This window comes from Acomys russatus, chromosome 20 (assembly GCF_903995435.1).
Source record: "Acomys russatus chromosome 20, mAcoRus1.1, whole genome shotgun sequence".
Taxonomy (NCBI): domain Eukaryota; kingdom Metazoa; phylum Chordata; class Mammalia; order Rodentia; family Muridae; genus Acomys; species Acomys russatus.
This window is the reverse complement of record NC_067156.1, coordinates 10,652,339-10,670,450: the sequence shown is the minus strand read 5'-3', so window position 1 is coordinate 10,670,450 and position 18,112 is coordinate 10,652,339. Positions and strand designations below refer to the sequence as shown.

General features: G+C 43.5%; 1 protein-coding gene across 2 annotated transcripts in view; it reads left to right on the top strand.

Moving 5' to 3' along the window:
* The window catches only part of Garem1 (GRB2 associated regulator of MAPK1 subtype 1), a 176,223-nt gene that overhangs the window by 132,829 nt on the left and 25,282 nt on the right, over window positions 1-18,112 (top strand). For both annotated transcript variants that reach the window (XM_051163898.1, XM_051163897.1), the window contains exon 3: window positions 3,513-3,643. In XM_051163898.1, coding sequence (XP_051019855.1) covers window positions 3,513-3,643 — 131 coding nt within the window. The remainder of the gene's footprint in view (window positions 1-3,512; window positions 3,644-18,112) is intronic.

Sequence of the window (18,112 nt, the reverse complement as noted above, 5' to 3'; positions counted from 1 at the left end):
ATTCTGGTCTGTGCTCTCTACTACACCCAGGACAGACGTCAGCACACTGTGGCCCCGGGACCACCCACCTCTGACCTTCTGCCTGCTTTTGTAAGTGTAGTCTAATGGGATCCCAGCTGCTCTCCTTCATGGTCCATTTTCTGTGGCTACTTTTGCACTTTGTCACCAGGGGCTACTTAACTAGTGAAACCTAAAGTATTTACCAAAAAGTGCGCCAACCCCTGCAATGGTAAGTCACATACATACTGTGACTCAGCCTGTGAAGAAGACATTTGATCCTTACACTCGGAACACAGAGGCAAAAGGATCACCAGGCCAGACGAGGCTACATAGCAAGACTCTGTCTCAAAATAACACCAAAGAAGAAAAAGAGGCATATGTAAGATTTTAGTAATTCAGATTTTGAAGTCATTTGGAGAACATAAGAACTATAATTGATGTTAGCTATCCTATCACAGGAGGTTAGTTAAAATATACACAGACAAACATGAAAATCAAGATCTTAGAAAAAGACCCGAAAAGCATTCTAAAATGAAAACGATATTTTCTGACGTATAGTTATGTTCAGATGTTTAAAAGCTATGCCACGTTTGGCTGCTGCTGCCTTTGTTTCTCTCTCATCTCTAAGTGTCGGGTCTCAGCACTCCACACATGTGCATTTCTGGCCGTCCTGAGCAGTGAGGTGGCAAGCACAGGCATTGCTGCAGTGCTTACGTGCTAGCTTATACTTGAGCAGACCGATCATACACGATCATAGACACCGTGGGAGGATGAGTCGCAGATGCCTGAGAACAAGAGCCGTGTTGGTAGAGAAGTAGATGGAGGAAGTTACATGAAGACACCAAGAGCTAAGTGTGTGTCTCATGCCTGGGGTGCAAAGGACCAGATAGCACTCCAGTGTAGAGCACCTGCCTAGCATACAGGAGGCCCCGGGTTCAATCCCCAGAAACATGTACACACAGCCCTTAGACAAAACATAATATTAGGTACTATGACAGGCTGGGTGGAGGGGAGAGAGAGACAGAGACAGAGACAGACAGACACAGAGACACAGAGAGACAGAAAGAGACAGACAGAGACAAAGAGACAGACACAGAGACACAGAGAATGTTAATTGTAAACCTCTTTATTTCATGAGCCAAAATAGTCTGCTTTGTCAAGATATAAAAAATACATTGCTAGATTTAAGAGGTTTAATGCAAGGGCTGGGGAGATGGCTCAGTTGGTGAAGTGCTTGGAGGCCCTGAATTCAATCCCCGGAACCCACATAAAAAGGCTGGATAGAATGGCATGCGCTTGCAAGGACTGGAAAGCAGAGATGGGGTCTTGCAGGCCAGGCAGGCCGACCTACTTGGTGAACCCCAGGTCGCAGTGAGAGAGCCTCTCTCAAACAAGGTGGATGGTACCAGAACACACCCAAGATGTCTTCTGGCCTCAGTGCAAGTGTGTGCACAAGTGCATACACACACACACACACACACACACACACACACACACACACACACAGGCATGTATGTATGAAGAAAGCATGAAATAACGTTATGATATTTTTATTCACTCTAGGTCTATTGACTTAAATGAAATCTACTTGTTAAGATTGACTTCACCTTTTCCTTCCTATTAGCATGGCTAATAGAAAAATATCCATAACTCAGTTTGAGCGGCTGCTAGCCACTCAACAGTGGGATGTAGGGTCCCGACTCATCTTAGGAAAAGCTCTCTAAAACGACATCACAGATTCGGGTAAATTAAACTCTTAATGATAGATTTCCATCCATCCTGGTAGATAGCAAGGCTCACGTTCAGCTTCCAAATCTGTAATTTCTTACTCACGTGATACATTACAAACTAGAAGTCACCACCGCAGGGGAGTGGGAATACTGGTAGATTTCCAAAGTCTCTGTCAGATGTGTGGTGTTGTCACAGTCAAGTGAGCATACATTTTAACTCCCGTGGGCAACTGTTTTGGCCCCTCACACGTTACACAGAGAGACTGTCTGTCTCAGCTTGAAAGATGTTTTCAAGTTATGTCTCATCCATTCCTTGGCTGGGCAGGCTCCTGAAAAGTAATTTTGAGCTTGTCTAGAGCATCTGAGTGATGCTTTTTTGTTTTTTGTTTTTTTTTTGTTTTTGTTTTTTTTTGTTTGTTTGTTTGTTTTTTTTAATTAGGCTGCTCTTTGTGGCTTTTGACCTTATTCCCTCCAGAGTCAAACTCCGTCCCCATCAGAGGCATTGACCCACTACACTTTCCCTGCCCTTCCCACCCAAGATTGTTGGTACCTTTCCCAACCGAAAGGTCCGTGAATGGGCCCTGGACTCACTCCCTTGCATGTAAGGGACTCCTGCCTCCTGCCTCACTTCTTATACCCACTGGCAATCTCACCACTGTGGCAGAATCTAAACCTAAACCTCTGCCCACTTTGTGCCAGCCCCTGTGTGCCTGACCTTGCCTGGAAGAAAACGGGGTTGTGCTCTCTGGCTTCAGTTTTAATTCTCAGCCAAGCACCTCCAGTGGTGATTTAATGTCTCTCAGAGTCACATTGCATCATAGTTCCCAGTAAGCACTTAACAACCTTCAGCTGCCCCAGCTGCAGTTGAAGCTGGCTGCCCATGCCTTGTCTGGAGTGGCTGGTTCCTCCTTGTCGTGTCAGATGTCTCTGAGCCACACCCCAAGCTCTGATTTTGTTCTAGTTTAAGTACTAACATCAGAAACTTAGTTCTGCCATGGCACAGGGCTTTAGTTTTAGAAAATAATGGGTATGATAAAAAAATAAATAAATAAATAACTGTGCCTGAGGGGGACTTCCTCCCCCTTTATATGCTCATAGGGTATCAAGTCTCTTCTCGGTATCCTGCTATCCTTCCTCTGAGTGCCACCAGGTCTCCCCCTCCAGGGAACATGGTCAAATATGAGGCACCAGAGTACGTGTGAAAGTCATACCCCACTCTCCACTCAACTGTAGGGGAGGGGAGTAAGGGGAAAATGGGAGGGAGGGAAGAATGGGAGAATACAAGGGATGGGATAACCATTGAGATGTAACAAGAATAAATTAATAAAAGAAAAAAAGAAAAGAAAAGAGGGAGGGAGAGAAGGAGGGAGGAATGGGAGGATACAAGGGATGGGATAACAATGGAGATGTAATCTGAATAAATGAATAATAAAAATTTGCTTATATGGAAAAAAAATAAGCAACAGTTTATAGCCGACTATGTTTTTCCTTGGAGGTCTACTGACACACAGGCATCCATTTGCTGTCATTTTAAAGTCCTAATAATAAACCCTGAATCTGAACAGGAAAAAGATAAAATGCAGTTTGTTTTTATTTTCATGTGATTTTTCAAAAGTTGTGAAGATTCTAGTTTAATGAATCCTTCGGTGGGATCGCTCCTTTTTAACATGATAATGAATAGCAATCTACACAGAGAAGCAGAAAGGGCGAGGATGTTGTCACCACGGTGACAGCTGTCCAGCATAAACAGTTCACATCTCTTCTGCTTATCGTGTGTTTTAGGACAATTCAAGCTGCTGGAACAAGACCGGGATATAAAGGAGCCGGTGCAGTATTTCAACAGCGTGGAGGAAGTAGCCAAAGCTTTTCCCGAACGTGTGTACGTCATGGAGGAAATCACATTCAACGTGAAGGTAGCTCTAGAACCAGATATTTACCCCTCATTGAGACACTGTAAAGTTCAAATGTATAATATAACACACTAGGTGTGTGTATCCGTGCCTTCTAGGAACATTCTATCCGTCCGCTCAGTGGGTGAGTGTTAGCATCCGAAACACCATAGGTGGTACAGCCCACTTGACTCCTAGCAACACACTTTATTTATGACCACAGTCTTTATTCAAACTTGAAACTGTTAATTTCAGAAGTGAGATTGCTATATTATTTATTTTTCTCGTGGCCGAGACAAATGCCAAGAAGAAGCTCTTTAAGGAAAGAGGGATTTGTTTTGGCTCACGGTTTGAGGGAACAGTCCCATCAGAATGGGGAAATCATGGCGGCAGGAGCTCAATGCAGCTGGCCTGATTACATCCCAGTCAGAAGGCAGAGAACACGATGACGATGACTCCAGCTGCTCAGCTCCCTTTCTTCCATCCATGGATTAGCTCCCATTACTCCAACCTAGAAAGTTCCTCGCTGACAAGGCCAGAGTCTTGTCCCCTGGCCGATTCCTACCCTGTCGTGCTCACAGTCAAGATGAAGCATCGCAACTCCTAAGCAAATAAAAGATAAATTTACCTTGTTCTTCCTCCTCTGATCTGTAACAATTACGTCACCAGAGACTCTGACAAGCTGGGGTTTCCACTCTTAGAAGCAATAGGCCTGTAATGTACCAAAAAATTTAAACATTTCATTTTTTAAAAAAGAAGTCAAGGAGGAAGGAGTGAGCTCACAAGCCCTCTTCCAGTGCCTGCACGGAGACCAACACACATCCGTTCTCTGTGGACTGACTGGTTCAGTGCACAGAGATATCTGATGTTGAGAATCCTGCCCAGGCACAGCCCAGTGTTGGCCACACTTCCTTCATCTTGCGCTCTCAAAGGGACAGTGTACATCTACATATGAGCACCTCCTCTGGCAAGACTCACTAGGAGGCCCACGTGTGGATCCAGTTGTACCATTCACACAGCTGTTCCATTTTGTCATCAACACCCACAGTCACTCTCAAACACCTTATAAAGTGTCCACGTTGAAAGGATTTCCTGTTTACTCTCTTTTAAACAGGAGGTCCAACTAAGTCAGATTCTATGAACAGGGCAAAAGTTAGGAATCAACATACCTGTTTCTTAGAAATGCCATCTCTCTGAACAGCACACTGCATGAGGTGTCATCCCAAGACAGCATCGGTGTCTCTGCATCACTGAGGAAACAGGATCAGGCAGCGCCCAAGCAAACAGGTGGTTCTGCCTCTGACTATGGCTAGGGCACGCCGTTCGTCCCCCACTCTGAAGACAGCCACTGTGGTCTGCTTTCTGTAGTTTCACTAAAAGAAGTAGTGAGAGTCTGTGGTGTAAACTCTATGTTTTATTTATATATAAAAGTCTGGTTTTTTAATTCCTCCAGTATCCTAGTGTATAAGCCATCAAGATAGCAAACCTTGACTTCCATGTTCATGAGAGCATATTCTCTATTTTTAAACTTACTAAGATTAACTAATTCATAGAATATTAAATCTAGGGGTGGTGGTGGTTGGGTGGTTAGTTTTGTTTTTGAAGTTTTGGGGAGTTAGGAATCAAACTGGGGCTCCAAGCACACCAGTTTAGTGCTCCCACTCAACTGCCCTAGGAAGGTGAGCATGACTTCCTGTGTGTTTTAGTAAGTCTTAACTTTCCACATAAAACTTCTATTTACAATTAGCTAAATGAAAAACTGAGTCAAACTAACATTTTTAGATTATTCTATAAAAGTATTTTATCTCCGAAGTGATAACTTGTCAGGCATGAAATTTTTTTTTAGCATTTTTAACATTAACATTCTAATTTTGGTCACGTGTTGTTCTTGTAAAATGTTTCGAGACAGGATCTCACAGTGTTGCCCTACTTAACCTGGAACTCACTATGCAGTTCAGGCTGGCTTCAAACTCACAGATACACCTGCCTGGCATTAACGGCATGTGCCACCATACCCCACCTGCTGTACAGTATTTTTAAAGATGCCTCTCTAGAAGCTTTTAAATTTTTTCATGGTAAGCCATTAAATATGGGCCGGGGAGATGGCTAAGTCAGAATCGTACTTGCTATGAATATACAGGGACCCAAGTTCGATCCCCAGAACCTGTATAAAAGCTGCACAGTGCCCCTGCCTGGAATCCCAGAGCTGGAGAGGCAGACAGAAAGCCAATAGGTGACTTCCAGGTGAGTGTGAGAGCCAATGGGTGACTTCCAGGTGAGTGTGAGAGCCTGGCTCAAAAAAAAAAAAAAAAAATACGGTTGAGGGTATTAGAGCAAGATCGTCAGCATTGACCTCTTACACACACACACACACACACACACACACACACACAAAGCATGAGCATGCATAAATATACACAACACCAAAAAGAATTTGTGTGTGGTAGAGATGCTGCTTACATGTCTGAGGGCACAGACTAGCATATGAAATGTGAGCTTAGGCAGCCAGAGATGAGTGGATTTGGATTGAGTTTTGAGCAAGCGTCAGTATTTGATAACATAGTTATTTAATCCTTACAGGGTTTTAGGAGACATCGCATCCAGTTTGCATCACTCAATAAAATGTTCACTTCTATTCAAAGAACCGTTGGTAGAGAAACCTTGGGAGATTTGTAAAATGAAGCACACAGAACTTTGTGCGCTTTGTGAATGCACACCCAAATGAGTGAGTGAACTGAGGCCAGTTGTAGGAGTGTCGACTGGGTCCTACACAGACTGAAGTTCCATGCTGGGGATCATGGTCTTTAACTAAAAGTAGACATGATATTGGTGCTGTGTGCAGACTGAGGAAGTAAAGAAAGCCGTGTTTGCCTATTACATCCCCTGGAACAGCCCACATGAGATTCCAACCTTAGAAGGCAGAGACAGTTGATCCCCAGCAGCTGATGAGCAAGACTAGCCAGATCAGTGAGCTCAGGGTTTGATGAGATTTCCTGGCTCAGTGAACAGGTAGAGCGATGGTCATGGGTGATTCTTGACATCAAACTCAGGCCCCCACATGCACCTGTGCATGCTTGTATTTCTGCTTGCGCATACACACATGAAGATAGAAAAAGAAAAAGAATGCCATAAATTAGGCCAGTAGGATACACTATTGAGATTGTTGTGCTTATAAAGTCATGACTAATTGGCTTTGTAATTGTCAAAAGACATACATATTTACATGCATGCCTAAGTATGCATGTTTATTGAGTCAAAACTGAAATGAATTGTAATAATTTGAAGTAATATCAAATACATTAACATAATAGCAATTCAGGGTTGGAAATAAAGCTCAGTGGTAGAGGAGTTTTTTTGTTTGTTTGTTTGTTTGTTTGTTTGTTTGAAACAGGGTTTCTCTGTGTAGCCCTGGCTGTCCTCGAACTGCCTTTGTAGACCAGGCTGCCTCAAGCTCAGGAATCCACCTCAGTTGTGATTAAAGGCATGCCCTACCACTGCCCAGCTAGTAGTAGAGTTCTTACTTTAGCATATTTTGGCTCTAAGTTCACTCCTCAACATTGCAAAAATAATGAATCACAGTAATAGCAACACTTGTTCTGTCTTTTATCGAAGACTACAGTACAAGTTTAATTAAGTGCAGTGGATAATGTCAAAGCTATTGACACTTAAAAAAGGAGTGTCTTTGTTTCATTTTAGACTTTCTGCAGGGTCTTATCATGCAGTTCAGGCTGGCCTTGAGCTCACAGCAATCCTCCTACCTAAGCTGCCTAGGTACAGGGCTATCGGTGTGCTAATGCACTCACCAAGCATTTCTGCTAGCCTAAAATTAATAAAAAAAACATGTCTCTAAAAGATGCCTTGATACATTTAAGGTTATTGACCTCATTGCCCCATCACTGGTGATTTACAAAAAAAAAAAAAAAAAGAATTTCTATGCAGTATTTAATGGGTTAACTAGCAAATGTGTTTTCAACTCCTACTGTCTGTCCAGGACTATCCTCAATGGGTATGCAGGTGCCTGTCTTCATGGAGACAGCCTAGTAGGAGAGGAAAATAATAAGTAAACAAATGTTTATCCTAACTCCAAGTACAAGTGTGGTGTATGTAGCTGGCCACACAGACCCTGAGCTTGGAGGAAGGTTGAAGCTGGCCCCTCACCTTTGGAAAGTATAGTTTGAAACTCTGGGTATAGTTGTATTAACCTGAAACACCCATTCTCAGTGGTGGGTGATTTTGTTCCTGGGGCACACTGGCAGTGTCTATGCATAATTTTGTTGTGATTATAGGATGGAAGAGGTTCCTGGCACTCAGTGTGTAGAGGCTAGGATTGCTCATGAGGGTCCACAGTGCACAGCAATGAAGAGTGTCCATCCTAAACAGCAGAAGCCATAGCCTGGAGATCAGGGAGCACCACAGCGTTCAGAAATGAGCCCTCAACAAGGTGGGGTCTCTTGGGCATCTCCCAGTATCCCTGGGTCCCAACCTGCTGACAAGCATGGCTGGCATACTCTGCCCTCTACCCTGAACTTTCCAGCCCAGGGACAGGGTCTCCCCCCACACTGTACTCCGGACATTTTGGTGTCCTTTCTCTTTTCTCTCACTCTCCTCTCTCTCTTTCTGCATCTCTCCTCTTCTTTTTCTCCTCTCTGTGTGTGCCTTTCTTTCTCTCTCTCTCTGTCCCTCCCTCTGCTGCTCCAAATACACTTGCATTTATATGCTGTAACTTGTCTTGCATTTGCTTACAGCACCACAGCAATAAGCTTACCAGTGTCCTCAGAGCCAGGCTGGCAGGACAAATGAGCACCTGTACCATCCAAAACCTAACGTGGTCATGCATCCCAGCACATGAGAGGTGGAGGCAGGACAATCAGAAGTTCAAGATTCTCCTCAGTTACATAGTTAGTAGGTCCGCCTGTCCCCAAAACAAAAGGAATGGCGCTCCCCCTCCTGCCCTCATCACAGTTTTTCCTTTATTCTTCAGTCTTTGTTTTCCATAATGGAAATTTTTACTTTTGTGTGTGTGCGTTTGTGTGTGTGTGTGCATGGGTGTGCATGTGCCCAAGGAAACTAGAAATGGGAGTGAGACCCAAGTTCAGTTCTGGTCAACAATATCAGAAGCACCTGTAACTCCAGCTCCAGGGGATCGAATGTCCTCTTCTGGCCTGGGCACCTGCCTTCATGTACACGCACAGACACACACACACACACCTAAAAATAAAAATAAATCTCTCTTTTTAAACAGCCGATGACAGGAACATTACATAACCTCAGAGCTCCATATCTTCACCTTCACAATGGTAGTGAGATACCACTGTAGATAGATGCATTGTGAGAATTAAGGGAAGCCATGCAGCCCAGCCCTTTTTAAGTATCTGGTGTGGTAGTTAGTAACCCACAGACTATGGACAGGCCATTAGCTTCCGTACTGCTGCGTGAAGCATGCCCTGTCTGTGCACATGTTGTCAGTGGCTTCCTTCTCCCCAGCAGCAGTGAGAAGCGACCTGTGCCTCCCACATCCCATAAGGAAAAACCTGCCAGTGCCTGGTGCAGAACATTCAATCATACTAAATTGTTTCTCGTTTTAAAAGAATCCCCCCCACACAGTATTTCACTTCCACTTTATTTAATACTTCATAACCATTGTCTTAATTAAGCACTCCATATAGAGAAGCTAGATTTTGTCACTGATTCAAAATTGCCCCTTTATTCCAATATCTTTAGGGGACATTACGCTAATAGCTCGTGAGTTATTTGAAATGTCTTCAGCCTTTCAAACGCAGCCCAGTGCTGATGAGAAATTTTCCCACACATGCATTCTTGCCATCAAAATAATGACTAACCAATTAGGTTTTAATTCACGTTCTGTCATTATTGTAGCAACTAAAGCGAGAGGGGTAGGGAGAAAGTCGGCTTTGGCTTGGCATTGGATCTCCGCTATCATCCTGTCTTCACTGCTGCCCCCAAAAGCTGTAAAGTTACTGCCATTGGGAATAAAGGGGGCACTACTGCTCTAGACCGGGTGCTGTCATGCTGCTCTCAGGCCCAGTCTGTGAGATCAGCTTTCAGCTGTCTCAACAGACAATTCCCCAGAGGCAAAACAACAAGTGTGCATTGTCTCAAGAGAGGAAACTCACTCAGACGTGTGAAGTGTTGGTCAGATGTGGACAGTCACCGCCTCTACTTGCCCAGACTTCATAGAAGGACCTCTGATTATTATGTTTAGGACTTGCCACATCAAAGCTGTCTTAGTTAGGGTTTTTATTGCTGTGACAAAACAGCATGACCAGAAACAACTTGAGCTATGCCAGCTGCCAAGCAAAGAAGTAACCAATAGTCCTACAAGCTGCAAAGCCTGGGAACCATAACAGCGACCAATGGCAAGATAGTCACAGTGGTGTGATAATGGCATGTATGTCTTGGGGGTGACTAACCGTTGTCTAAATGAACTTAAGTCTCACTCAGTGGATGGAGGGAATATGTGCTTCATTCTTTAAACTTCGCTAAGTACCCATGGCTAGAGAGGTCATAGACCCTAAAGGAGAAACCTACACTACAGTACTCCAAAGTCAGTATAGGTTTTTAACTGTATTCTTTATACTTATATCCACAGATAAATATAGCTCTCCTCCCTCATCAAAGAAACCTTTATTTTTCTTTGAGCAGACGGAGGCTACTACAGAGACCTATAGTGGTCAGAAATCAGAGAATAAGCGAGCAAGGGATGTCTGGCACCAGTTGGTAAATCTACAACACGATCCCTACACCTAATGCTCAGGAACATCATGGAAGAAGGGGCAGAAAGACTGTGAGAGATAGAAGACCAGGATGTCTGCTATGGGCTAGTTTAAAGAAAAACAGGAGGGAAAGGAGAGTGTTTGCTTCATCTTACAGCTTGTGGTCCAACATCCAGGCATTCAAGGCAGAAACCTAGAGAAAGGAGCCATGGAGGCGTGCTGCCTACTGCCTTACTCCCCATGGCTTGCTCAGCCTGCTTTCTTATACCATCTAGGACCACCAGCCCAAGGGTGGTACTGCCTACAGTAAGGGAAGCTGGGCCCTCCCATATCAATCATCAGTCAAAGAAAATGTACTACAGACTTGCCTACAGGCATATCTTGTGAAGACATTTTCTCGGTTGAGAGTCCCTCCATAGCCTGTGTCAAGCTGACAAACTAGCCAGGACAGGTGTTGTGGCCAAGCCACAGAATGTGAGGATAAGGATCTCGGGATTTCTGTTTTTTGGGATGGCAGCAATAGTAATTATTTATAATGTACAGGTGGTGCTAGATGTGGTTGTAAGCGTGAAGTGATCGGCACATAATGATCAAACCAAGCCGCCTAGCATCCATCACTCCCAGCTTTGACCAACAGCTCAGCATCCTCCACCCTCACTAAAACTGACCCGTTCTGGGAAGTACCCATCCCCTCATTAAAAAGGAAAATGAATCAACTGCGCAAGCTATTGGAACAATGGATAAATAGTTTTTGCTCAGATTACAATGGGAATGACTCATTTTGTCCCCTGCTACTATTTGATTTTATTCCCCACATAAAAGTGGGAACATGCAATATTTATCTTTCTTTGTCTAGCTTATTTGGCTTAGCATAATGTCCAGACTTATCGATGCTGTCATGGATGGAGTTCTTTCCTTTTCTCTTAATTCTGAATGATAAATTGTCTAGGCGTAAGACTCATACGAGTTAACATAATTTCTTAATACTGATAAATATGCTCAAAAACTAAATATTATAATGTTGTAAACAACCCAACAAGATGAGTTTGGGTTTTTGTAACCATTGATTTTAGATCCGGAAGGACCTTTAGACATCACCTAGTCCTGTTTCCTTTAGAAAGAAAAACTAAGAAGCAAACGCCCTAGCTGACCTCAGTGACTCACCCAGTAAAATCTAGAATGGATTCCAGGTCTCCTAGCCCAACGCAGCCGCCCTTAGGCTCTGCCACGTTCCCTGTGTGCTTGAGGTAGGATGCACAATTGTAATCTGAGCATTCTTTCCCTGTCTCAATAACCTCCACAGTTGACCCATTTTCTTTTTTAAATGTAAATAGGCTACACATGCAGTACACACCTGCAATCCCAGCCAGTTTAGAGACAGAACGGATACCCAGGCCGAGGTCGGGTCATCCTTGCCTACCTAGAGAGTTTAAGAGATAGCCTGGTTGTCCCTTTGTTTTGTCTGGGGAGTATAGTTTAGTGCTACCTACTGTTACTAGTTTAAAATGACACTCCAGGTTTCTGGCTTGATAATTCAGAGACGTAACCGCCATGTGTTTAAGCATCTAATAATGTCAATGTGAGGACTCTTCCTGGGATTGTTCAAAATAGACTAGGGCTGATTTGCTCCAACATTTTGCTCCAGAATCTTAGAGCCTGGGTAACCGAGTCAACCAACATTCAGGGTAGCTATGAACTGAGCAAAGTGCTTTCCAAAATGACTGCATAGCCTTTTCTGCCATTTAAAGAAAACCTACCTTCATCTCCTGCTCTAAAATCTGTTGACACTCTGTTGAGATGTAATTTTTGCCTTCAGGAGCCACTCTATCCTGATAACTCAGTATCTTATGGTCCTGTCTTCGTCACGCAACACCCTTGTGTCTGTTAGAACACCTGCCTTAGTTCTCCCTCCCCTGGGCTTACTCACCATGTCTGATCTGCTGGGCTGGAGTTGGGAACCATGTTAGATAGGGCGCTGACTAGCTCAGAAGACCACGCCAACTTTTCTCCCAGACCTCACAGAGTGACACGCCTTTCTGCTGGTCACTGAGAGACTCCCCGGCACACAGACTTGTTCTTGGCCCCATGACAAAAAGGTTAGAAAGGGCTAGTGGCTATGCATGCAGTGTAAGTTTTGTCAGGGAGAGAGGGGAAATCTTAAGGTAATTAGTAAATCTGGTTTTTAAAAATCATATGGGTTTCTTAGAATGAGTCAGATGCCAAGGCCTGTGGAAGATGATACACAGGCAATGATGTGGGCTTCGTGGTTACAGTGTTTGAAGACCACTCAATGCTTTTTTGTTTGCTGAGGCTTTGTAAGCTCCGCTGAGAAACCAGCAGTTGGCAAGCTGTCTGACATGCCATGCTGTGCCGCCACCACTGTGCCACTGTGCTTGCCATCCCTGCCTATTTCCTGATTTAACACACACATACACACACATGCACACACACATACACACACATGTACACACACATATACATACACACATACGCACACATACACATATACACACACACATATACACACACACATACACACATAATCAACATTTATCTCAACTCTTAAAGCGCTAGTTTTTTCCATTTTCCCAGAAGTCAGTTATATTTGGGATATCAACCATTGTGTATTTAATCAACACATATCTATGTTATTGAGAACTGGATTTTTTTTTTTTTACAGCAACAACTTTTACAACAACAACTTTATTAAAGTGAGGAAATAAAGTTAACTTCAAAGAACCCCATCTCCACTGTCACTATGAACTTAAATCTTCATTAAGAAACTGCAAGTTAAATTGACTTTCTTCTAGTGCTGTTGTCTGGGTGTCTCTGTTGCACTGTTTGGTTATTAGAGACACATTGCTTACTGGGGCTGCAGAGAGAGAGAGGGAGAGGGAGGGAAAGAGAGGAGGGGGGAGGGAGGGAAGGAGGGAGGGAGGGATGAAGGGAGGGAGGGGGAGAAAGAGAGAGAGAGAGAATATGAACACATATGTGCCTGGGTGCACACACATCCAAAGTTTTACATCAGTGGCTTAGAGTGCCTTGGGGGTATTAATTCTGAGTGGCATTATGAGCAGTAAAAGCCTGGTCGTTTCCTGGATTAGACCTATTAGAGTTGTTTAGATAACACACTTTGAATTACTTCCTCTCAGGAAACATTGAAGCTGGGAACGCTAACCAGGCTCACATACCGAAGCACTTAGACAGAGCACGTTGTTTCTCTTGCAGTTAAGGGGGAAAAAAATGAAAGGAAAGAAATTAGGCAAATAAATCACATGCACGGAAACCTACAAGGACTGCCGGGCTCAGCAGCCAGGGGACGAGCATTTCTCTGTGAGATCCCGCATCTGCCCTGACGGTGACCACAGAATTGGTCAGGCTGTTTGAATCATAACTTATACAGGGCTATTTGCCAGCATTAATGATGACATCAGAATTGGAGGCACAGGTCTGCAGCCTGTGCTCACGTACATTATGCGTTTTATATGTAGAAGGGGCGCTGATTTACTGAGCACACAGACACTGTGTAGGCAGAAATGTCGAGTGTGCCCAGATAGTGACATTTACTGCGTAAAGTTTCCTGTGTTCAACCATGCACGTCCTGTCTGCTCCATGTCTTGGAAGCTGGCTGACATCCTCTTTCGCGCAGTTCATGGATGGTATTTCACTTGATCTATAATTTCTTCATTCTGGAAAGTGCATGTTTATACAGGTAGGTTAGAGAAAAGTAGAAGCAACAATTTAATTGCATAGGAAGAATCATATATATGTCTTACAGGCTTGGGCTTGGTTCCATAGCAGGGTACTTGCCCCGTGTGCACAGAGTACTGGGTTCAGTCCTCAGCATTGCAGTGGGGGAGGAGAGACTAGAGAGGAACGGTGGGTTTTTTTGTTTTTTTTTTTGTTTTTTTTCTTCATGTTTGAGGGGCAATACTGAGTCTCCTAATACTAACTGAGGAAGGAGTGTGCACAAGTGGAAGAGAAACAGACGCAAAATCATGAGCGCCATGTCTTCAGAACCCCCAAGTTTCCAACAAGATTACACTCAGAAGGAAGTGTGGTGATTTAGCCGAGAGCCTCACAGACTGCTCTCCTCTAAATCAGGAAATTTTGACTCATTTCCTTTGGGCTACGTCTGTAATGATGCACCAGGCTCTATTGTGATACTAAGTTTTATTCCAAGTTAACGCATTCGATAAAAGCAAGCTGTCTTCAATGCAGGGGGAAAGGATAACGCTAAGATAGTGGCTCAGGCTTGGAAACAGTAGTGGGTGAAGCCGCCTTCCCAGTGTGAAAACACACGCAGGGATATAAATGTAAATGGGGTAGAGAAAAAGTCAGGTGTTCTTCAAAGAAAGCTGCCTTTGCTTACTGAGTCCCTCCCCATGCCAAAACCTGTGGGCAGTCGTCCATGTGTGTCCATTTATCCAACAGAGTGAATACAGATGAAAGGGGGGCACTAAAATGTTAAACACTTTGTCTACAGTCCCCTACTGTTTCAGGCAAGGTTGAGACTCAGCATGTGGTTTCATGGCTATGTTAACTAATAGCGTTGTACCAATCGCATTCCAAAGTCCATGGTCCCTTCCATGACTGGCAAGATTTTTGTGGAAAAGCGCATGGTACATATTGTAGGGTTGATGGGTCATATAGTTGCTTGCAAATACTCGATGCTGCCTTTGTTGAGAGAAAGCAGCCTGAACGGATGGGTGAGACAGTGTCCTTATAAAATCAGACAGTGGCCTGGAGTTCCACCATGAGCAGGAATTTGCTGACCTTTGATCTGCATACATGGTTGTAAGCTTCACTAGGTGCGAGCTGAAGTTAAAAGCTACAGATACGCCTTAAAGGCTCCAGCGAACAGTGGAGGATTCCTGAGACCAAAGTCAAGAAAATAAGATGACTCTCTAGCACTCAGGTCAGAAGCTGGGAGTGATGGCACATGCTCTACTCCAAACTCTGAGGAGATAGACCCAGAGTTCCCATCTACAAAAAGGGGGCGTCTCCTAAGAAGCAACACCTAAGGTTGACCTCTAGTCTCCATACATGCATGTGTACCCATGGGCGTCACTACACGAGCACAGGTGTAGCACAGTCAGGAATTATTTCAAACGAATGTTCCTACTCCATCACAGAAGCTGAGAAGCTACTTAGGACAGGTAAATACTGGCTGAAAGAAAACAGTGAGATACAAGTCTTTAAAACATTAACACACCAGCCTGGTCTTCAAAGCAAGTCCAGGACAGTCAAGACTACACAGAGAAACCCTGTTTTGAAAAACCAAAAAGAAAAAGGAAAAAGAATTAACACTACTTCTGTGAGTCACCCAAAATGGACCTTAAACCCCCACACGAAGCACCATTAAGCTAAGATTGTGTTGACATCAGGTGTTTACAATGACTCCTCTGGAAAAATCCACTTCGCCATGGAAACCCAAGAGTTGTTTGTTTTTTATGGCACTAATGCTGATCAACAAATTGCTTATTCCAGAGATTAAAATTACATAGAGACAACTTGTAATGATAACAAGTTACTTACAGAGATGTCTCTGCCTAGTTTTTCTATAAGCACACTGGCATTTGCTGCTCAGGAAGCAGTGGGAGCCTCATCGATCACTTCAGGCAGACACTTTTTATTGCCAAGAAAAAGTTCAGTTGTAATAAACACTAAGCCTGATAGAGACAGATTAATAAAACTGCAGGCCGTTCTTCCCTGTGACTAAGGTCTATAAACCATAAAGCAAATACTATTGAAGAAAATCACGCAGTATCATAATAGGTGCACCATAAATGTATATATATATAAATTATTCCAATCATGTGGTCATTTTAGAATTTAGAAATTTACTGCTGGAATCATAAAACAGTGTACTGAAACAAAAATAAATAAATTAAAACCCTGACCATTTTACTGGATACGGAAATAGCAGTTGATTTAAAAATTAATTTCTTTGTAGAAATTTTTAGAAAACCAAAGTTGGAAAGTTAGTTACACGTGTGGTAAAGAATGCCTCAGGCCAGTGTGTTTCTCATAGTTTTTACTGAGGGCTGACAGGAGCCAGGTAAAACCCCAGCAGTGTGAAAATACTCGCTCCTCCCACCATGCCATTAGAAAGAACAGGTGGGAACGGAAAGGTTGGAGATCGTTTTTTTTTTTTTCATCATTTGTATAAGATAGAATCTCCAAACTCCTAGGGCATCCACTGGAGGGCGAACTCAAGGTAGGGCTGGAGAGATGGCGCAACTGTGTGTGCCAGGATCCCAGCACATCCTCCATAGAACTCTTGTAACACCCTCTTCTGACCTCTGCAGACACATCCATGCGTGTGTGTGCACACATCTACGTATAGACACAGGTGGATTTTTAATCTTTTTTAAAAAAAAAAAAAAAAAAAAAAACATAATTCTGTAAGTTTCTACTTAGTGAGATGCAGAAAGTAGCAACAAAATGTATGCCTGCAGCATACATTAGAAACTTTGTTGCCTTTACTTTTTAATTTCTCTTTATTCTGCTTTATAACAGTCTTTCAAGTTTCTTTGTCTTTCAGGTGAATGACTGAGGCATAGATCAGTGGGAGAGCACCTGCCTGGTTTGGTACCCTGGCCTAGAGACAGTGGGGAGAGGAGGCAGACTAATTCTCGGTTTGGGTGTGCTGGATAGCTCACGACTAGAGTCCAGTGATAGCTCGGGATATTAAGCCAGAAGCATCTTGGAGTACAGAATTGGTGCACATCTCTTGGGCATTATTAAGTCTGATCATTCCATCAGCATTGATCCAGTCTCTTCAGTGTATTATTCAATTTGTCCTCCTAGCACTCACAGCCATTCTAAGCAGTGGTTCTCAACCATCCTAATGCTGTGATGCTTTTCCTGTTTTGTTTTTGTGCTGACCCAACCATAACATTATTTTTGTTGCTACTCCATAACTGTAATTTTGATACTCTTATGAATCATAATGTAAATATTTTTTTGGAGACAGAGGTTTGCCAAGCTGGTCGCGACCCCACAGACTGAGAACTACAGTTCTAGAGGAAGCTCTTTAAGGTCATACAGATGACCTATTTTTTAGGTATTTTTATTTAGGTATTTTTCCCATATCCTGGTGCCTTTGTCCTCCTTCACCTCCTCCAACACCCTCTGCACCCCTTCAACTTCCTAACAGGTGTCCTCCTGTTTCTGTTTCTTGTAGTTTTGCTAAAGGCCCACTGCTCTTAATCACGGTTGCTTGCCTGAGCATGCATGAGAGGTTATGTCCTGGCTTCTGGGCAGCTCACCAGTAGCTACACCACTGGAGAAACCTGGCAGTAGCCCCTTCGATGACTTGCTCGTAATTTAAACGTCTCTGCGTTCAGCACCCATAAATGACTAAGAAGTGGCAAGGACAAAACAGGCGTTGTCCGTTCCTCCACATTTGTTGGCTTTCCACCATTCCTTTGTCTTCATTTCTTTGTGAGTTTTGCTGTCAGTATAAACTTGGTCCTATTCTATTCAGTAGATTGTAATTTGTCATGTTATGTTTACATCCCAGATTTTGTCAGTGGGAACTAAGTCGGGCCATCTCCTGTGTCCTCCTGACATGTCCTCATCATCATACGAGCTGTCTGTTTTCTTGGCAAAACAGAATGCCCCACACTCATGAGGGCTGGACCTCTCCCACTCTGCCCTGGATCCTGATGGACGCTGGCTTTGGAATATAAGAAGTGTGTGTGTGTGTGTGTGTGTGTGTGTGTGTGTGTGTGTGTGTGTGTGTGTGTGTGTC